At 51.4% G+C, this 21,398-nt stretch overlaps 1 protein-coding gene across 1 annotated transcript in view; it reads right to left on the bottom strand.

Moving 5' to 3' along the window:
- Positions 1-21,398, bottom strand: part of LOC104073295 (DIS3-like exonuclease 2 {ECO:0000255|HAMAP-Rule:MF_03045}) — a 39,179-nt gene that overhangs the window by 5,264 nt on the left and 12,517 nt on the right. The window contains exons 3-4 of the mRNA XM_009573011.1: positions 5,225-5,408; positions 3,930-4,016 (exon numbers count right to left, since the gene is read on the bottom strand). Of these exons, the coding sequence (XP_009571306.1) occupies positions 3,930-4,016; positions 5,225-5,408 (271 nt within the window). The remainder of the gene's footprint in view (positions 1-3,929; positions 4,017-5,224; positions 5,409-21,398) is intronic.

The following is a 21,398-nucleotide window of genomic DNA, read 5'->3' as shown; positions in this document are numbered from 1 at the left end:
GACCCTTTCCCGGCTGCGCCGCCCCTGTTATCCCACATGTTACAGCTTTTATTTTTACATCTGTGAAACACCACCCCTCAGGGCTGGGAAAACAACGGGGCCAAGCCCAGGCGGGGAGAGGAGGCTGTGCGGGTCAGGGGGGTTGCGGTGGGGTCAGAGCACAGTGGCGATTGAATGAACCCATTTGAAAATAAGAGCAAGTGATTTTAAAAAAAACAGGAGTAGCCAGATCTGATTACAGAGCAGTCCTGGGATCCACGGTTTGGGCAGCTGTATCCTCTGCTCTCCAGCCCAGCGGCACAGCCAGCTCCTGCTGAGCAGCAACACACTGATCCGGGCAAGTAAACAGAGCAGGTTAAAAAAAGCAGCATCTGTCCCGGCCTTATTATGAGACCCAAGAGCTGGGATAGGAGCTGTGGCGTCTGCCAATTTCCACAACCCAGAATTAAATTGTTTCTGATGGACTCCACAAAGTATGGTCTCTACTCAATTAGCTCGGCTCCCACCGAACAAGGCTCTGGGCGGTTGGGCAGGAAGACATGCTGGAGGCTGCTGTGGGAGAAAACGAGTGCCCTTGTGCAGACAGATAGCATGAAATTACAGGGGCTTTATTGCACCTATGCCAGGCTCCTGCGCAGAAGGGGGGAAGGTCCCTGCAGTGCCAGGTAGGCAGAGAGCAGAGCATACCCATTTGATGGCACAGGTCAAAATCCCTGCTACAAGAAAGCCACTGGGAAGGGCTTATCCCTTCCCTACGCCCAGCAGTGCAGGGCAACCCTGCCTTGTTTTAAGTTAGAAAAGATGCTGAAGGTCCCGCGCTGCTTGCTGTTGCCTGGGGCACTTCTTCCTGATGGATGTGCTGGCCAAACCCAGCTGCCGCTGGGTCCAGCACCATTTTTGACACCCTTTTGGCAGCTCATGACCCTCACTGAGGTTGGCATCAGCTTGGGTATCAGAGCAAAAATACTCTTCTGGGGTGTGGTAAGGTTACACACTGCAGGGCACGTGTCTGACACCCATCCTCGCCACCATGACAGCGCTACCCAGTGACATCAGCCTGGCATAAAGCAGATGTTTTCTCATTAACAGATTTGACTCACAAGCGGTCTCAAATCCCCAGGGTTCGCCGCAATCCCCGGAGAACTGTGAGGAGCCTGGAAATAAATCAGCCCCAGTCAACCAGGGGTGGCTTTGCTCTCACGGACAGATTGAATCCCCGAGTGACTGAGTCCCTGAAAAATGGTATGTCGCTGCTCCTTCATCTGTTACAAGGCTCCTGGCATGGCAATCCAGGCACTCCCCCAGACATGCATTACCAGTTGCTTCCCATCTCCCTCCTCCTCCAAGAGGCTGATGTCTTGACCACCAGCATGCAGCGGAGACGGAAGATACAGACTTGGCGTGACCATGGGTTAAACCTGTGGGCAACTTGTTTTGGCTGATTTAACTGCAGCCTTGTCCCTGAAACACCAGCTTTACCTCTGGGAGCTGAGATGTGTGCAGGGATAGGAGTGACTCCGCAGTGCCCTGACCAGACAGTCTTGCCATGCCATCTGTCAGAGCGATGGCCCAGCCCTCGACACACGGGCTGCGCTCTGCAGCTGCCAACATTCAGATCTGCCCTCTCCCCTGTGAGGGACCGTGACATCTGGGGACACAGGCAGGATGGAGTCGATTCTTCCACCTGCTCTAATACTGGTGGCAGACAGCAAAAAATCTTCCTCCCAGGGAAAGCTCCTTCTGCTCAGTAGCTGTCTGCCCTTTCCGAGGGGCACTGACATGGTTTTAAACTACCAGTCCTCTGCATTTAGCAGCAGGAACAATGGTGGGAATCTGAACTGCTCAGGATTTTGGGGAGCTGTGAGTTCACCCCGCAGCGAGTGTGGTCAGGGACCACAGACCACAGAGAGCAACACTGATGTCTCTCGCCCCCGCAGTGCCGTGGTCCTTCCTTACACCCTGGAGGTCACACGGATCCATCACTGCGAGCACATGCTGGGTCAGATTGGAAAGCTGCCCTGAAGACGGGAAACTCCATTTACAAACTAAACTTTTTTTCAGCAAATGGCCAAACTGCGTAAGCTCATCCCAAGATCAAGACAGATTTCTGCTTCTTCTAGCTCATGCACCACTTCCAATAACGAGAGCACCCCACCACAAGCAGCAATACCATCCTGCCAGGGAACACCGGCAGACGGGAATGCCAGCAGATGGGAACGCTACTCGCCATAGCAGACACAGGCTGCCCTGCAGGGCCGACGGGCTCAGCCGTAAACCAGGTTTTGCCTATTATGGGAGTGTGCCACACAGCAGGTTTGCCAGGCCCGAGTGGACTGCACAGCACACCTGAACATACGGGCACCTTGGTCTTCTGACAATGAAATGAGTCTAGTTCCTGCCAAAATCATGTCTTGTGGAGTATCTCCTTTAAAAGTTCCTCTTTCTTCTTTCCCAAATTCTCTGTCTGGTATCTACTCCATAGAAGACTTCATCCCCAAAACCTTGATACCTCTTTCACGTACAGATCTTACACATATTCACAGGGCTAAATTGTTAACTGGGAGATATCTCAAAGGACACCCACCACCTCTCAGACCACAGCCTCAGGAGACTAGAGAGTCAAAATCTCAGCAAGTCAGTGGGTCCCAAAAAGCTCATCTCCTCCTTGGTGCCAGGACAGAACCAAGTTGCCTTCTCCTTGCTCAACCCTCCCGGCTCACAGCCAGGCTTGCTCCAAGCGCTGCTGCTGGCAAAGCCCAGGTTGGCACCACAGTCAGCAGGACCCGAGAGGGACCCCAGGGAATGAATGTCACCAGTGCGTTCACCTGTTAGCACCTTCCACCAGAAAAGGAAGATGTGACAGAAGGGACCAGGACAAGCCAAAGCAGGACACGGGATCTGGGACAACACAGCCAGCTCTAGAGGACGCTCCCTGCACTTTACAAAGCAGCACTCCTGAGCTGGACACATACATGAGTGGGTGATTTACTGAATGGCTTCAGTCCCCAATCCCACTTGCAAGCAAGCATTAAGTCACTGAAGTACAGCAGGACTTCAGGCAACTGCTAATGAGTAAATGGAGCAAATAAGCTAATTAGAAGAGTGACAGTCAAATGAGTGATGTTGGGAAGATGATTCATTCCTGCAGCGATAAGCAGGCCACAGCAGAGAGACCATTTCAAGAACATGCCCCTTCTCCCTGTGGGGTACGACTTCCCTCAGAAGAGGCTGTGCTATGCCCAGCTGCAAACGTAGAAAGGCAGATGCTTCACAAAAACTTTTTTTGATGGTGATAAGCACCGTAATAAGTGTCCTGAGCTGTGGACACACCAAACACGACAATCAGTGTGAGCAGCACAAGCCTCCATTTCAGAGACCTTCACAGAAGGTTTCTTGGTCTGGAGGGAGACCAAAGGCTTTCCAGAGCTTTCCTGCTTCTAAGAGCGTGTATCTGGGTACAGACTGTGCTTATGGCCAGTCCCACACCCCTACATCATCCTCACTCTTGATTCCTTCTTTGGACCAGTTTGGATATCACAACGTGAGGAAATGGCACAAACATGAGCCATGAGCCTGCCACCAGCTCTTCATGGAGCAGGCTGGGTCTTTGCGAGTCTGCTAACATCCCGTATACAACTTCAAGGGTGAAATATCTCAACCAGTAATAACAGGGGGACGAGGAAAGGCTCAGCCTGACCCTGCCATCCAGTGAAGCTCTGTTGCCCAGGGGATACCCCCACTGTCAGTTGCATGGGGCTGGAGGCACTGGGGGAAGCTGCTGGCAGCCCTGCAGCACCATGTTCGGTGTCCATTCACTCTCCCTCTACGTAACAATCAGTTACGGTAATGCAGAAGCAGCGAGGGTTGAAGATGGAGCCACAGCAGATAGCTACAGCCAGACGTGTCCGACAGCACAGTGGTGTTCTCACCTGCATGGGCCTGGAGAACATGTTGGTCAGCACTTCTTTCCTGGCTTCAGAGTATTTGTCAGCACCAAATGTTTCATTTAAGCTTTTCTGGAGGAGAAAAGAGAGAGAGCATTCAGTGTTAGCAAGCCATGGTGGTAGGGGGACCCAGACAGACCTTACTGGGGCAAACAGCAGCTCATCAGAGCCAAATCCCACCTTTCCCTGCAAATCTCCTCGTAAACCAAAAGTGCACGTGAAATTGGGTTTTGCTCTGGTCCCAGCAGCCCCGACAGGACTGCATGCACAGTCCTTCTGAGCGCTGACCCACCTTCTGGGGTCAACGGCAGGGAGCACCCGGGCACAGGGACTGCTGGCTCCGTTCCTAGACATGCAGCGTGCGAAAGCGCCCGTAACTGCTCTCCTGACCTGTGCCTGGCTCCCATCCAGCTAGTGAGAGCTTCAGCGCATGGACTAATGGGACTCTGGGGCGACGTGGATACAGGAGGTCACTGCCTGGGGCTAGTGGTGAGGAAGGGCTGGAGGGTTCAAAGTGTGGAAGAGGAGCTGAGTGCGCAGCCCCAGGTCTGCTGACATAGCCTCGGCACAGTCAGCAAGCGGGGAAAGCAGCCCCAGCCGACGTAGGGGTGTGCGAGAGGCCAGTGGGGATGGGATTAACAGAGGATTATCCACAGTCCAGTTGTGGTGAGTAAAGAAAATCCTGGAACCTGCGCTGTGCTGTTCAGCTGGAGTTCAGCCTCAGGACACGCTCAGCGAAGGATCGGTCGGATACCTCCCGCGCTGGCTGCGTCTGACCTTTCCCAGCACTGCTCTCGAGTCCTTTCCAGTCCCTACTCCCCACCCTGCCCTCCCTGAGACCTTCAGTAGCCCAGACAGAAACACCCCCTTGCAGAGCTACGTTTCATGTGGTACAGAGCAAATGCCCTGCCCAGGACCTGCCGAGAAGGCAGAAAAAGGAAATATGGGTGTCCCAGCGAGTACCCCTGAACTTAAATATCCTTCCCATTGCAGAGAGGGCAGCACTGGGGTCACCTGCAAGATCCTCCCTGCCCTGCTCTAAGATCTGTGCACAACATGGCTGACTGGGACAGGCTGGGCCACCCTTGCCCAGCGCTGGTGGCGCTGGTGGGGTCAAGAGCGAGTGAGGGAGGTGTTTTGTTTTGGCATGGGTTAGTTGTCAGCTCTGCTTGGGCAGAGGGGGACAGGAAATAAACCACACGCTGCCGCAAACATGCCATCATGTAGCTGCCCACTCTTCGCCCCCACGGCCCTGCTCCCCGCCGGGCCAGTGCACTCACGTGCAGGGTCCCTGCGCTGCTGAAGTCAATGTCAAGGCCGACTTGGTTGCAAAACTCCATGAGGTCTTTCAACAGCTTGGTCTGGGGTGGGGGGTGGCGGCGAAGCAGGGCCTGCTCGGGGAAGGAGCGGTAGATCTGATGGGCCACGGCCATATTCGCGAGCAGCATGAATTCTTCCACCAGCCTGCAGCACGAGAAAAACAACCCCAGGCCCCAGTTAGAGAGGGGAGTCCCCTGGGAAGCCAAGCCAGTCCATAGTGAAGGGAACTAATACGACATGGGGGGACAGGGGAGCAGCTTGTAGTTGCTGTTATAAGCATAGATTAGATGTGAGACTGCAGCAAATCCCCCCCCAAATTCTCACTTTCTAGCTGAGGTTTCCCCGGGGACTCAGAGCAGGCTGTCCTGCTGGCGCAGACAAGCAGAAGTCAGTGATAAATTGACAGCTTAAATTAGGATAAAATAATCTCCCTTTAGGTCATTTTATCTCCTGAAACGCTCGACAAGCAAAACAAACGCTGTGCAAGAGATAGCACAGAAAACAAACACACATCGCTGTCTTCCCGGGCCAGAGAAAACAGCGTCTTGCTCGCTCCCCCATCGACATGTGTGGTCAAGCCCAGCCACCGAGCCCGGCCTTCGTGCTGGGCTTCCACCCAGAGCAAGATGCAGCACGGCCCCTGGGCAGGGCAAGCCACTGGCGCAGCTCACTGCGGGGCTGCCTCCGGCATCCAGGCGATGCAAGGACTCTGGGGGCTCCTCCATGCAACCTGCAGACTGCTGGGGGTACCCCAGGCTGGGGTGAGCCCCCCCACTTCTGCCTCTGACTGTATGCGCATTGAATGGAAATCTCCGGGGCTACACGCTGCAAAGAAAAGCAATCCCAGCACTAGAGATCACCTTTGGAGCATTTATGAGTGGTGCTACCAGCTGTAGGGCTGTGCCACAGGGGACTTGTTTAACTGGTCTTAGATAAGCAGAGAGATGTACTTAACTGGGCTTCCTGCTGTTTGCTGCATGTATTCCCAGGGCTCCTAACTGGTGGTAATTGCCAAAAAAGATAATAGATTTACAGAAGTAACCTCATCCTCTCAGCAATGCCCAAGCGAGCTGTCACTGATTACGCCGGCTCAGCCCCATCACTCCTGAAGGCAAAGCAGCGGTTCCGCGGCGCTAGCTGGGGCACCCGCACTGGAACTGGTGGTCCTGCAGCTCCCGGCCCTGGCCATCGTTGTGGGGACTGGCCAGGTGAGACGTGCAGGGTGCTGTGCTCCCAGGGTACTTGCTGCAGCAGCGATACATTCCCAGCCTGGGAGTACTTGCCAAGAACTCGAAAGAGAAAGGAAATAAAGACAAGCCCAGAGGAGGAACAAGCACCTGACGTGATAATCAGTGGTGGAAATGTTCGTCTTTAATGGGAAGGAGCTCCCTTAATAAGAGCCTCGTGGGTTCTCCCAGAGAGTGTTGTGCCAGAGGCCAATACTTCAGACCCCGCAGGGAGGGCAGGAAGGACGCCTTCTTGCTTGGGCAGTGCGGGAAGGGGTGGGGAGCAGCACAGCCTAAGTGGGAATGGGCCACCCATCCTGTCCCCCGAAACACCTGCCGATGGGCAGATGCTACCAGAAGGCCAAGGGATGGGTCAGGGGGTGGGCAACGTGCCCGCAGCCCGGCGTGGGAGCAGGGTCCGCATAGGTTCGTGACGGGTGATTTCCAAGTGGGTTGAGCTCTTGCTGCTCCTGTGCAGCTAAGCCAGCAGATGGCAACATCGGTCCCTCTATGGCCACAGGCACTGGGGGGCTGCGGGACAGCATGGCCCAAGGGTGCTGGGCACCCCGGCTGCGCAGCACCCAGGGGTGGGAGGCAGGGCAGGGAGCGTCACCCAGCAGGTTATGGCATGGCCATCCCCATCTCCTGGGCGTGGGTGGACCCACCAGCTCTCACCCAGCTGCCGCGTTTGCAGATAGCATGTGGGGAACGGTGGCCTGAGGACATGTGTGAGGCTGTGCCGGCTCACGCTCATACCTGGAAGCCCTTTCTGCCCAAGCCAGCTCGCAGCAAGGCACAGCAAAGAGCGCGGGCTGCGAAAGGCAGCGCCTCTCCTTCCCGCAGGCTTTGGCACAAATTAAAAGGGAGACATCTCCAGTGCTAGCGCCAGCTACACAGATGCACACATGGGCAAAGGCTGGCCATGGAGTTCTTGTGCCTCCCACAAAATGTGGCCTCTATGGAGTGAGGTGCAAACCCATTTTTAAAGACAAATCAATAAACACCCGTGAACAGCATCTCTTCCTTGTTACAGGCTCAACGTGCTTATCTCATGTCCTAAAGACAAACACTGTGAGTGCTCAAGCAGCCCCTGCCATTCTTGCTCCCACTGCGCACTAGAGTGTGAAGCCTTTACCTCTTACCTCCAGCGACACTTTGGGCTTGGATGCAATTTCCACCAGATTATTAAGTTCTGTATTTTGTTTTACCATTTTGGGGCCTGGGGCTTTTAAATTTTCCTGGAGATATCCTTGTTCTGATGTTGCAGGTAGCACTGATTTGAAGCTAATACTTGAGTGCCCTCCTGCCAGGGATGCTTTTACACCCGAAGGAGAACTAACAGCACCTACTTCCCACTTTGCTCTGCAAAACCCCATCCTCTCTCCTTTCAGCATGTCCACACCTGGAGTGCCAGCCCCCAGACAGCCCCCAAGACAGCCCATCAAGAGGAGGTACCTGGCCCATGGCTGGATTGACCACATGGGCAGGAAAATCTTATCAGGAAGCATCCAGGAGCTTTGCACCCATGACAGGGTGCGCAGGATGTGACCACAGATATTCAGAGTTGAAAAGCTACTTGTCTTGCTCGATCATCCAAAGGCAGAGGTTGACTCTGCGAGACAGCTGCAGTTTGTGCTTCCAAGGAGCAGATAACACGGACGAGGTCGGACACTGCCCTGTATCCGGGGAGAAGAGAAGCCCCAGGACCCAATGGGTCAGTTCGTGTCAGTGCAGGTTAACGAACCACGGCAGTCCAGGAAGGCTCACTGTCCTGGGGGTCAATGTCAAAACACCCTGCAGGGACAGAGGGTCCTTCCCAGCTCCGGATCACCCAGGGGTCACAGAGCTGCTCCCCACATGCACCCTGTTGCAGCAGCCCTGTAAGCATGAAAGGGATGAACAGCGTGGGGCTGCTCTGTGCTGACCCCTAGGCAGGTTTATTTCAAACGTCGAGATTTAGTCACCAGGGAGAGGAAAGGAGCTTCCAGAAAGGACAGGTCACAGCTGGGCTAATCCGGAGCATGTGAGAGACTGCCAGGGTCAGAGGGAAAGGGCTGAGGACAGTGAAGGAGCTGGCACCTGCGCCCAGAGTTAAGCCAGGTCACCTCTTCTGCAGAGGAACAGGGTCTGTGGCTCAGGACACGAGGAGGGAGCCAAGATCTGCAACGAACAGCTTAACGTGGTGGTCTCTCTGCACCTAAAAGGAAAACCTTATTCCCACGTGGGGCTCATGTTGAGAGTCTGCACGGGACATTGGAGACCCAGGAGGATGAGCCAGGGCTTGGACAGCCCATGAAGCCGGCACGGCTTTGGGTGCTGAGGAGCAGCAGGGCACAGCAAAGCTGCTGCCTTCCTGCCCTCCCCACGTGGCCTTTTAGCTGCACTTTTAGCTAGCGTCCTCACCAGGGCTTCGACTCGGCAAGTATTACACCACGGCTCAGAAAAAAGCAATGGATGCTGAGGCAGGCGGGAGCAGAGGCTGGCTGGCAGTGGCCGGGGGCCAGACCAGTGCCTGGCACCGGCGTTCCTGGGAGCTGCGCTGAAGCCCTGCTAACTCGTCGGCAGGTCAAACGACAAGAGTTTTTTTTTTTTCTTTTTTCTTAAAACAGCCTAGCTTGGAGTTTGGCTCAGTGCAGCTGGCAGATGGGAGTGCAAAGAAAAATATTTCATGGTTAAAAAAATGGAGACAGAAAGACTGGTCCATCTGAACGCGCGCTGAATGAATCCCATGTGAAATGCATTCTAATGCCATCGCTACAGTTTCCTCTGGATTAGCTGAGCTATCCTTGGCTCCTGGCTCCACAAAATCCCATAAACAATCTGATCTGAACTTTTGCCCTTTCTGTGCTGATGTGAGGTTTCCTCCGCTGTCCCGCGGAGAGGGCTGCGGGTTAGCAGGTGGCTGTCCCTCCCGTAGGTGCCTCCAGATCCCGGCTGTCCTGCTCGCTGGGGCTGCAGGAGGGAGCGTTTCCAAACCTGTTCAATGCATCATTTAACGTGTGCACATGCAAGAGGGAGGAGAGGGAGGGGTGGCTTGCGAGCTCTGTAACATGCGTAAGCATCTTCTGCCGGCTCTTTCAATACCCAGATTTTCCTTATGAGTTATGGGTTTGGTGCAGGAGTTAGTGGGTGGAACTCCATAGCCTGCCTTATGCAAGAGGTCAGCCGGAGTGTACGGTTTTCAAAAGCACTCGCCTCTGAGTTTCAAACGTGATCAAGGCATGACGGCTCCTAAATCCCACCGACCGCCGGGCAGCTTTCAGGCTCCTGAGATTAAACACAGGACTTGGTGCTTTTCAAAGGATCTTGAATGACAGTCACGGATCCTGTAGGCAAATAGCCACCTGTGAAACCATCCAGCTGAAGAGGACTGATGACACCTCGATGGCAGCCCCGAACACAAGCTACTGGGCTGTAACTCCTCTCGCACAGCTCCTACCAGAGCCAAACATCCATGGGACACAGGAAGAGCAGCTGCACATTCAGACCCTGGAATTGCTTTAGTATCAGCATTACTATTTGTTCCGTAAAAGGCTAGTTAGACCCTTCCCAATCTCTTGATAGCAACCTTGAAAAACTACTCACATCCACAGAAAGCTGGTTGGTTGATGGCAAATAAAATATTGGTTTCTCATGCCAAATCCCTGCAGATCAAAGCGGGGCAAGTAAAAAGCCTGTTTGGCTGCTTGTCTCCATGGCAATGCGGCCAGGCTATACAGCAGCCATCGAAGTGCCCGCTCTCCCTGATTAACTTGACAAATGACATTAGCTAAGCAAGGTTTGCTGCAAGGGAGAAACAAGGAGTACTTTGTTTGCAATCCAGTAAGTGCAGGAACAAGGCAGGCAGCTTGGTTAAAGCGAAGCAACATTAAAACATCTGCTGTTCCACCAGTGGAACAGACCCGTAGGCTTCAGAGCAAACAGCAGCGAGGGAGGGCTGAATAGACGAGCACAGCTCTTCCCTGACGCCACCTTCTTCACCTCCATTCCCTCCTGCAAGATGCAACCACTGGGTGTATCCAGGCGTTGGAAGTGTTCTCATGGTTGAGGCGTAGACTCAGAGATAAACCCAAAACACCACGTAGCTCTCCCATGGCAGAGGTTTTTTTGCTTTTGACAGACTGGAGAAGTTGGTCCTTTCTTCACGTGTAGCTCATTGTGGAAACCTGCTCCCAAAGGGACAGAGCTGAACCATCCTGAGCTGGAGTCTGAGCCCCCTTCCAATGGTGGTCCACCTGGCTGGGTGAGCTGTTACCAGGTAAATCCCAGCATCTTTCCAGCATCTCAGACTTGAGCCAAATGTGACCAAATAATTTCTCTCCTATCCTATTACAAAATCACATCTGCTCCCCTCCATCTTGTCTCCCCATCACAGCACTTGCTCCCTCCGGCACAGGGAACAAGGCTTTTGCTGTTCAAACTCCTTTCCATCTCCAGATGGGTTTACTATCCCGGTTCACCATGGGTTTGTGCTTCAACACAACAGCAGTCAAGGCCTCTGGTTTCTCAACCTATAGTTACGTGTCTGCCTCAGGTGTCCAGTTCCATGCTGGATCCCAACAGGGACAGGACAGAAGAGCTTTGAAGGCATCACACTTGGTTTGTGTTTGAACCAAACAGTGCCACGGGAGGCTAGTGCTGAGAAAAGGAAGCCCTGATCTGTTTGTGTGTGTCTGAGAGGGCTCTAAAGACACTGATGGATATATGTCCCTTTGCTAAGGGCAGTACATCACTGACAGCTCTCGCTCTCTGCTGGCTTGAAGGGGATTATCACTGCAGTGCAATCTCATAACAAACAAGAGATCTACGGCCACCTCCTGGGAACGGGACTCTAAATCCTACTGCATTCATCAAGAGAAAGTCACCTTCTGCAAAAGACTGCAAACAGTCCTGTGCACATCCAACAGCAGCAGCAGTATCAGCTGAAGGAAAATGGTAAAGAAACAGCACCACAGTTTAACCAACAAACTCTCTCCAAAGCATTAAGTCCAAAGATGCTGGATGTGGTACGACTTTTTCTTCTTTTCTTTAAATCATGTACATTTATTTTTGATTACAGCTCTTCCATGAAGCAAAGGAAGTTGAGAGGTTTCTATAAAAGCTCTTCTAAAACCAACATGAGCTAATCCTGCATCTCCTGAGAGTGCAGCCAATGACAGAATCAGGCTCTTTGGCGAGTAGCTGGACCGGCATTTGCAATGGCTCTTTTCCATGCAAAATCCTGCAAGAACGGTGTACTGTCTTCCTGGTGACACTCTGCGTATCCAACGAACAGGAGCATCTTCAGCCACGCACTCCAGAACAGCACTGCTGCTTGAAGAGTTATGAAAATCAAATCCCCTCTTATCCAAAAAATTGGATTGCAGTGTTATATATGAGCCTTGCAATGTTGGCGTGGAGCTCCCTTTGCCAATGACAGTTGCCAAAAGCCCCAAAGCCCTACTTTTTTTCTGAAAGAAAAAGTAGCAAAAGGCAAGAACGCTGGCGGTTCCTGGCTTGATGAAAGTCATTTGTGCTCCTTTCGCAGCTAGCGGTAGCCTTGAACAAAGCAGAGCTGAATAATGGAATTACTCCACTTTCTGAGATTGCTCAATTAGCTCTTGGTTAAAACTGTTAACACTGAAACTTGATGAGAATAGCAGCTCTGAGGCAGTTTTAGATTCATTTCTTACTAAGCTAGAATGGCTTTTCCCTCTAATGAACTCCCTTTCCAGGGTATAATGAATGCCCTTTTTATTAGCTATGGTGCCTTCCCAGTAATAGATGCCTACAACACAAATGCATGGGAGGGTTTTCTGAATACAAATGTCACTTACTGGCCACTCTCACACCTTGAGGCTGGAAATGACATGAGAACACTCTCTTTAACTGCGGTATGGTGGAAACCGTTTTAAGCTCTCAATCCTAAAGCCCGGCTACTGAAGGCATTCAGCATGATTAGAAATTAATTGCTTAAAGCCTGATGTACTGGGTTTTTTTTTTTACACAGGTATTTAGACCGCTAGAAAATCCTCAACCATTTGCTTAAGTTCTTTGAAAATATTGACAACACTTTGCAGCCCCGTTACGTAACAGAGCTGACTTAATCTGGCAGCACGACGTCAGCCCAGACGTTGGGGTGCCGAAGACGGCACCAGTCAGTCGTGGGGCCTCCGGCACCTCTTGGTGCTCGGCTGCGTGGATGACAAATGCTCCCCACCTGACCTGGAGCTCCTCAACCTCATCTGTGGTTTGTATGGAAGGGATAAGGCCAGCGCCTGCCTGTCCCACCGCCCTCCATCCCATCTTGATCCAAGCGGCAAAGAAAACGTCATCGAACTGAAGAGCAAGTGTTGCAGAGGACACAGTCTCTGCGGGCTGCGCCTCTTCATTAAATCTTAATACGACTGCAGTCTGCTCCTTTTCATGCAAATTGGCGACAACCTTCAAACTCCTGGCATGAAGCTGAAGTGCCCCTCTGTGCCAAAACAGCGTCTTCAGCTGCCGCTGGCCAGGGATGAAAGCTTAGACCTGCACCCATGTGCTGGGCCGCACAGGACATGCAGGCACAACTTCAGCAGGCTCCCTTGGTCCCAGCTCCAGCGTTCTCCACAATTTTCTCAGAACTATCACATTTTCGACCCTGGGGCAGAGGACTTCACCCTCAGCATCGCAGACAGAGGAGGATCTCCCTCCAGGAATGGCCTTCCTGGGTCAAGAAACCCCTTCTTCCACGGGCCCCAAAGAAGCCCACAGAGTGCCGTTTGCCCAGCATGGGCACACAGCCCCACATCTACCCGCTCCTAGAAATGTCTCCAGTGCTGCCACTGCTGTACAGACCTCCCCACTCGTGCTGGATGTCAGCATCAAAGTGACGGCGCTGTTCAAAAGTCCTCCTTTAAAACACAACCCCTTCGCCCTGCCTAAGCATTTCTCCACGGGGAAGACGACGGCAGTACTGGAAAAGGGTTTGCAATCCCTGCGTTTAGCTCCAGGAGCTGTGCGGCTGGGAATCCCAGCCCAACTCCCCATGGATCCGTATCAGATCTGGTTTGTCTTTCCAGGGAGCCACCAGCCCACCGAGATCTCGTCTCTCAGAGGGAGCTACGATGGCCAGGGCCCTGCTCCCTCTCCGCAGAGCCGTAGGGGAGGGATAAGCAGTGACCACTAATGCACACAACTCAATGCTGTGTTCAGCTAACGGGTCTCATGGGGGCAATCACCACCTGCACTGGCAAGCCTTACTTTTGGGAATGCATTAGGATGCTCCTGAGCAGGGACCTGAGACAGTTTTCTCCAGCCCGTGGGAACTGCCAGTGGGCAGAAGAGCCCAGAGCCCAGCTGGGTCTGGGATGGTGCAGAGGAGAGGGGAGATATCCCCCAACCAGCGCCCAAAGCAGGACTGGTAGTCCGCATTCCTGAGACGTACAGCCTGATACGCCACTGGCTCCGAAAGCAGAACTTATGACAAGAATACTCACATGGACACATAATATTAATGTCATCCAGAGTCTGGCTAAGAGGGGAATGGAAAGAATTCCTTAAGAAATGCAGACAGCCCCTCTCCTGACAGGAAAGTCTCTGGCCCCACACATCAGGCCAGCCTGTTATCAGGCTGCATTTCCCACTGAAAGAAGGAAGCAGGAATGAAAGGCACTTTTCCTCGTTAAAAGTTTACACAAGTGATTTATGGGTCAGAAAAATTAGCAAGTCCGTCGCTGAGTGCTCCACACAGCAGCATGTGTTACATGGCTGCAGACCAGAAATGCCAAGACCCATTAGGTGGAAGCAAAGGGCAACACGATGGAAAGTTAAAGATGCTTTTTGCCCATTTAATTAATTAGTCGGGTCTTTTTTCCATCCCCTGCAGCCTTCATTAATGTAACATTGAAATGAAAGAATATTAACAATGCAGACAACACATTAATATTAACACAACACCTGCAAAATGCAAATGTAAGTCCATTAGGTAAACAGATGATCTTAAGCCATTGAGGCAGAAATAACATTCTGACATTTCCTAGCACGAGTATCCTGCAGAGATACTGTCCATCACTTCTGCTCCATTATAAAGCCATGGCCTCTTGTACTTAGGGGGCTCCTCATCTGTTACTAGTCCCTGAAACGATGAGAAAAACTTACATTTCCATTAAGACATTTGCCAGTTTCATATGGAAAGTGTCTTATTAAAGCCATGTCATGAACCAGAAAGATCAAAAGGGATTTTTGAAAGGATTCTATCTCTGTGCTAGCAAGGGATGGAGATAAAACCTGAAGCTGATAGCTTGTAAATATTAACCTACACTTGGGATCGCTCCAGAACCTGAGCTTTCTATTACGGTGGTTTAATCTGAGACAAGTTTTCAGTAAGGGAGAAACAAACAGTTAATCACTATCAGGAGAACTGATAGTGCCATAGGGACTCACAGACTGCTATGTGTGGCCCTCCCGTACCACGTACCACGTTCCCCACCAGCTAATGCTCTCCCAGACGTTCCTACTGAGGGGACATTCACCCGCTGTGTGCATTCCTCCCTTCAATCTTTGGCTTTGCTTTTTCCCTACTTACCTGGCATTGAGGAGTTGTCTCCTCCCAAAGCAGGAGACAAACTGATGGACAAGGGGGAAATAAAGAAAGGGTGAACATCTCAGACTGGAAGCTTGCTCTGAGATGGCCAATGACTGGGGAGAGCATCCATCTACCAACCAGGATGTGACCCAGGGACAAATAAGCAGAAGCCTGCAGAAGCTCACGAAGAGATGAACAACAAAAGCTAGCCAAAAAAGTTTAAAAGACCAAAACCATGGAAAGCAAACGAAATAATCTGGCAGTCAAAGGCAGTGGTGGCACAACAACCCAATGTGTACCCCCTCATGCTCATGAAGTGAAAGCCAGGCAGTGACTGGCTAAGTAATGCCTTCTTTGGTTGCAGGTCTCTGGGCCAACCTCCTGCTCAATGCAGGATAACTTTGAAGTTGGATCTGGTTGGCCTTTTCCAGTTGAGTTCTAGCAATCTCCAACATCAACTATCTCAGAGCCCTTCTGGGTCCCTGTTCCAGTCCTTAACCACGCTCATAAGTGTTGTTTGGGCTCAAAGGAAGAGATCTCCAGGAGGAGCAATCACCCAGACTGGCCAGCCTTTAGCAAGGGCCTTGCTGGAGGAGGATTGCTCAGAAGAAACTGGCTGCAGATCAAGGGAATTAGAGCAACCACCAGGACTACTGGTTCTGAGAAGATCTGTTTCAGGAAAACACATTCAACCTAGCAAGGTCCCCAGTGGACAACACCCAAACGCTGCTGCTCCCTGGCTGTGGGACACTGTGCTGGGGGTGCTTTCCAGGCAGGGCCATGGCCATGGAGCAGGGCTCACAGCGCTGTCCATCACCACTCTGGTTCAACCTCAGATTTGCAGTTGTAGCACAGAGTGTGGGCAGGTTAAGGGGAATAGTTGTATCAATACGGAGTGAGGGATCCAGCTGGCTCCGGCTGTATTATTCTTGGTCTGAAATGATTGCGAAGCACAACACATGAACCTTCTGGTTACCAGGACTTTCAAAGACATGGAAACCCTAGGGGGAGGGGAGCAAGGTACTGGGGACATGGACAGCAGATTGGGGTTAAAACAACCAATAAAAGTTGGCAAGGGGATGAAAGGGAAATGAGCAACACAGGATTTGGGGGTGATGTTTTCTAAATAGGGACTACTGAAATACTCTGGATAACGTCTGTTTTCAGGCGGCCTCTTGGCAGATTAAAATGTCCCAGAAGGTTTTATACCCATCTCCTACAATCTTAAACTAAATATTAGGTGAGAAAAACATGCTTCTAAAGAGAAGTCAGGCATAGCCCTGAATGAAAAACAATGAACAGGAGAACGAACGTATCGGGTTTGTTGAATATACAATCAACAACAGCTTGCTTTCCCAAAAATAAAGCCAAGGGAATTAAATGCAAAGAGATGAGCAGGATGGAAAAGCTGCAGGAAATTTAGGCAGTCTCCCCCCATCCCACATCTCCCCCAGGCACAACTCTCACCCTGCCTGGCCCCAGTGGGCAGGCTTGGAGCTGCGCAGTAAATTCCTAAGAGTGCCTTACCACCTCTGCAGCGGGACAGACTCAAGGTACAATAGGTCTTTTCCATCTGTAACTTCTCTCTCTTGACTTTTGTGTGCATCGATTCAAAAGCTGTTTGATTTACTGGCGTAGGGGTTGTGAAGAGTCTGGCTTGGTCTAAGGACAGCCTGAGGTTAAAGGCAGCAATGCAATTTCACCACCCTGACCATTACAAGAAAAAGTTCAGGTCTGGATTTATAGTCACGTTCCAGCAAGCCCACACATCACGGCAGGCTGAAATTAGCCTCATTTATGCAATGGGATTGAGAAGAAATGGCTAAACATCCTACCAGAGTTCGGCACAATGGAGAAAGCCAAGCGGCATGGGAGCGGGTGTCGAATGGCATACTTGTTGTCAGAGAGGAGGGCGCACGGTTGTGGTGAGAGAGGGCTGTTTGTCTCCAGCTGGAGCTACTTACAGACAGATGGACAGATGAGGGTAGATGAGGTAGTTTCAATGAGACCATAACAGGTAAGGATGGGTAGCACAGGACCTATTGCTGTAAGTTGTAGGAAGAATCACATCCTTAAAGCCTAGAGATGGGTATGACGACTCTCCAGAGCTGGATTAGTAAGAAAGGACTTTGTTTCACATTACAGTCCCCCTGCTGAGATCGTATGAAAGAGAGAACAAGCTCTGTTCACACTGAGGTCTGCAAAACCTCACACGCTGCTGGGTGAAGTAGCAAATGTCTCAGTCCCTGGCTGTCACAGCCAGCGAGCTAACCTGGTTACTCCTGCTAGTTCCTCCACTGACTTTTGTGAGTCCCGCAGCTGCATCTAAGAGCAGAGGAACCAAAGCTAAATCTACCATGACACCCTGAAACTGCTCCTGTGGGCCAGGGTTTTACTAGATCTCAAGGAAAGTTTGGTTAAAATGAAGACCCAGGTGTGATAAAAAAGAACTCTTGCAACGTTACCTTCCAGGCTCTGAACTGGGAGCTACAACCAGAGTTCAGCAGCACAGACCAACCTCCTGAAAAAATCTACCATCACCAAAAAGCAGACACACAGATCTGTCAGCACATCTGTGCTGCTGAAACCAACAGATCTCAGCACTGGATCGTGATAAGATTTGCAACACTGTCATCTTGCAGAGCCTTGGCAGTGCCTTTTAATCTTTGGAAAAGGAATATTTCAGGCATCAGTTCTTGCCTTTGCATATGAGTGTTGCAAAGCCAAAACAACAACCTCTCTTGGAGCACGGGGCATATCCTAAGATACCCCGGAGCTTTCTTGTCCTATAGACATTGAGTAGTAATCTCCAAATGACAAAACAGAAATAAAACCATATATCCTCATGTTTTGGTGAGCCTCCAGTCCAGGCCTGACAGATACCTGGCTCTGGGTGCTGCATCTCTCAGAGTGCTTAACCCTTGAATGAACAGGGTAGGTCTGTACATTCAGAAGAAGGAAGCATAACATTAAATCTGCCTTTTGTTTCTAAATCACCATCCTGGATTGGACAGCAATGCCCATCCCCTTTCCCAGTGCCCAAATCTGCCAGTCCACATTGGGAATCATCAGGGCAAGTCACCACCTGCAAGGACGCCGCTATTGGACGTGCAACTGTGGCTCCAGCCCTGGCACAGAAGGACCTCAGTGCTTGGATCTCTTATGGTGGTTGGACCCCAACCAGCCATATTCTTTCCAGGCAACCCAGTTTGTCATGCCTTCATACTCAACAGTCAAATGTGAATGACTTGGGACACAGACTTCTGTCTGACCACCAGATCTACATGCTGGGTCAACCATTTGCAAATCTGAGAGTGCCGGTCTGAAACAGCTCATGTGGCTGGGGTGCACTGCAACTTCCAAGCTCAGACTAAGCAGAGAGCTCCCTTGCCCTTCCCAAGCTCAGAAAATACTGTGGGATGGGAGAAGAGCAAGTGGCCATGATGACTGCTGCCTCCCAGTTGATCCCTGATGCTTTGGTCACAGAGCGGGAACATATTGAGGTCACTTGGGGAAGGCAAATGCAGTGCCATGTCTTTCCTGGAGTCTGATACCAAAATAGCTGCCCAGCTCTCTAATATTGAATAACTAAGAGTTATTCAATAACATCAGAGTAAAAGCTTTGGGAGCTTCCTCCAACTGATCAAATCCTCCTGTTAAATCTGGACAGCCGGGGAGAAGACCAGTGAAGCTCCATCAAATGCCCTTCACTGACCAGTTTCAGCAGGGGACAAAACCACTCAGAACCACTGCCTGCAGCAGCAATGTGACTGTGCCAAGAGGTGTTAAGAGAAAGTTAGACGCTAGTTAAAACAGACAATCCAAGTCCCCAGGAAAGGGCAGAGATTACGTGAACCTGGTAACCCACCACAGGGGGTACAACAGCTTCTGTTATTGCTCACATTTCACGTACTCACTGCTCACACCAGCAACTTCTGTGAATGCTTGTGGGAGCATGTACCTCTGCAGCAGGAGTGGTACCAACCCCATTTCAGCCTGAGCTTGCTCCATAACACACCGAGATAGATCCCATATGGAAAGGAAGCAGTTCAGGAGTGATGCATGGATGGGCTGAATGTCAAGGCATGGGAAATACAGCTTATGGTACGTGCAATCCAGGCACATTATACCCTCCTTGAAAGCCACTCTCCCATTGTTATTTAACATCCTGCAAGTTTCAGCCAGAGACGCAGTCTCCCATCCGCGCCCCGAACTGGCCTGGGAATGGCTGGGAAGAAGAAAGGGAGCTTGAAATGAACTGTGGAAAGATTTAAGTGCTCTAACTGCTGCTTTCCAATACAATTTTCCACTTGGGGCAGGGGAAGGGAAGGAGGAGAGCCTGACAGCAGTTTAGAGCCAGTCACAATTGTGACAGGTTCTTCTTTTCCATTTCCAAGCAGCTCACAGGCAGAAGGAGCACTTTAACCTCCATTAATTATCACAGCCTTATTCCAGCCCAGGGTTTCACAGCAGCAGTGGCAGACTCTTAGGACGAGTTAGGAGCAGGTCCTGCCTCAAATTATGCTATTCAGCTCTGTGCAGTAAAACTCTGTCATTCACGGAAGCAAGAGCTACTGCAACTCTTCCTATAGTACCTTAGTTTGCAGCTAAGGGCATCTCCCATAGGCAGCACCACTACTGCCAGAGAAGAGGATCACACAAATGACTTACTGCACTCCAGACTGTGAGAACAGGTTAACAGCCATTTAACAGACACATCTGTTGTACAACCAAGCTGTACACACACAAAAAAAGGAGCTTAACAGAGAAATACATCACTTCTGCCTCCTCTCTGGCTATCAGAGACTCCAGCTGTAACTCTACCACCATGTGAAGATTATTGCATTTCTCGGTACTGATCATTGGATACACAGCTTGAAAGTGTGTATGTGGTGTTTAGGGAGACACGGACAGCTTGAATACACACAGCCCTCATATAATTGGGGCAAAATTATTATGAAAAATTGCTATGTGGTTTCTCCCACTGCTTGGCTTCATTACAAACTATCAAAGATCATTACAAAAAAATAGCCGTAACTGAGATGTGCCTATGCAGGGACTAAGCGTGCCCTAGCTCAGCATTTCAGCCCACGCCGCCCCGTGTCCCTTCCTGCTCTGCTGCCGACGGGGCTGATCCACCCTCAGCTGGTCTCCCCTGCCAAGACCTGGCCCCTGCTCCCACCCACTCCCAGCGCCTGGCTGCAAGTAGCATCCCTTCATGCTCAGTGATGACAAAATACGTCATTCTCCCTTCCTGGTGACACAAGACCTTTGCAGAGCTGCCCCTCTGACACTCGTGGCTTGCAAGCCGCTCACAGGTATTTTTAGGATTACCCTTTGGCACTCAGTAATGAAGGAGGGAGATGCTGCCGCTGGACGCAGCCAGAGCTCCTCCCAGCCACCCCGCAGTCACACCAGGAGATGCTGGTAAGCAGCTGTCTCAGGGTTCAGGTGCTTCATGGCTGTGAGTCGGAAACAAGCCCAGTCGTAAGCAAGGCAGTTGTTTCCCCACCTTCACTGCCTGAACAGCTGATGGCTCCAACCATGGCAGATTTACCAGTATACAGCAGGTAAGGAGCAAGGCGGTGTGCCTGCGTGTGCACAGACACATCGTAAAGGAGGGGGCAGGACTGGCTGCAAATCCAAATTTGGAGTGATTGGGACATATTTTGCAGGGATCCTGAGGTTCACGAGCAGCAGCCCTCGGCAGCTCTGCATTCAGCTCTGAGTCACACTGGAACCAGCCTGGGGAGCAATTACTGGTGTACAAATGCTCTTGAGCTGCAACAAAAGGATGGCGAGGAGTTTCCCATCAAAAACCCTTGAAGTCTTTATCTCCCCCACTTAGGCTTGGGAGGGTACTTCCTCCCACTTAGACAAGCGAAGCCGCAGCAGAGCATCTGTTGGGGGGGCCTGAGGTGCTGGAGGGGAAGCGTCCAGTGACGTGAATCAAGGGTGAGCAGCAGCCACCGCGGCACAGCAGGTTCACCCTGCCAGCATCACCCTGCTCCCCTGCCAGCACTTGTGACTGCAGGAACTACGCTCCATTATGAACAAGCTGTTCCTCTAATTCAGCCCTCCTGACTCCTCTGTTAAAGAAGATTTTCCTGAAATTGTCTTGACCAGCCAAATGCACTTTTACATCTGACTTCAGTCCTCTAGCTGCCACTGCACCACTCCCTGCAAGCCCAGACTGTGCTACTGAGAGCCATGGGGCAGGATGAAACCCCTGAACCACAGCCTGCTCCAAAAACCAGGTCTGCAACACTAACAAGCTCCCCACACCTCAATCCTTCCCCCCACATCCTCACACACACATGAGCTTTTTATTGTAGCAACCCCATAGACTACCCTAGGACT

The sequence above is a fragment of the Fulmarus glacialis genome, unplaced genomic scaffold (assembly GCF_000690835.1).
Source record: "Fulmarus glacialis isolate BGI_N327 unplaced genomic scaffold, ASM69083v1 scaffold20012, whole genome shotgun sequence".
Lineage (NCBI taxonomy): Eukaryota > Metazoa > Chordata > Aves > Procellariiformes > Procellariidae > Fulmarus > Fulmarus glacialis.
The sequence above is the reverse complement of the archived record's forward strand: the minus strand, read 5'-3'. Positions and strand labels throughout refer to the sequence as shown.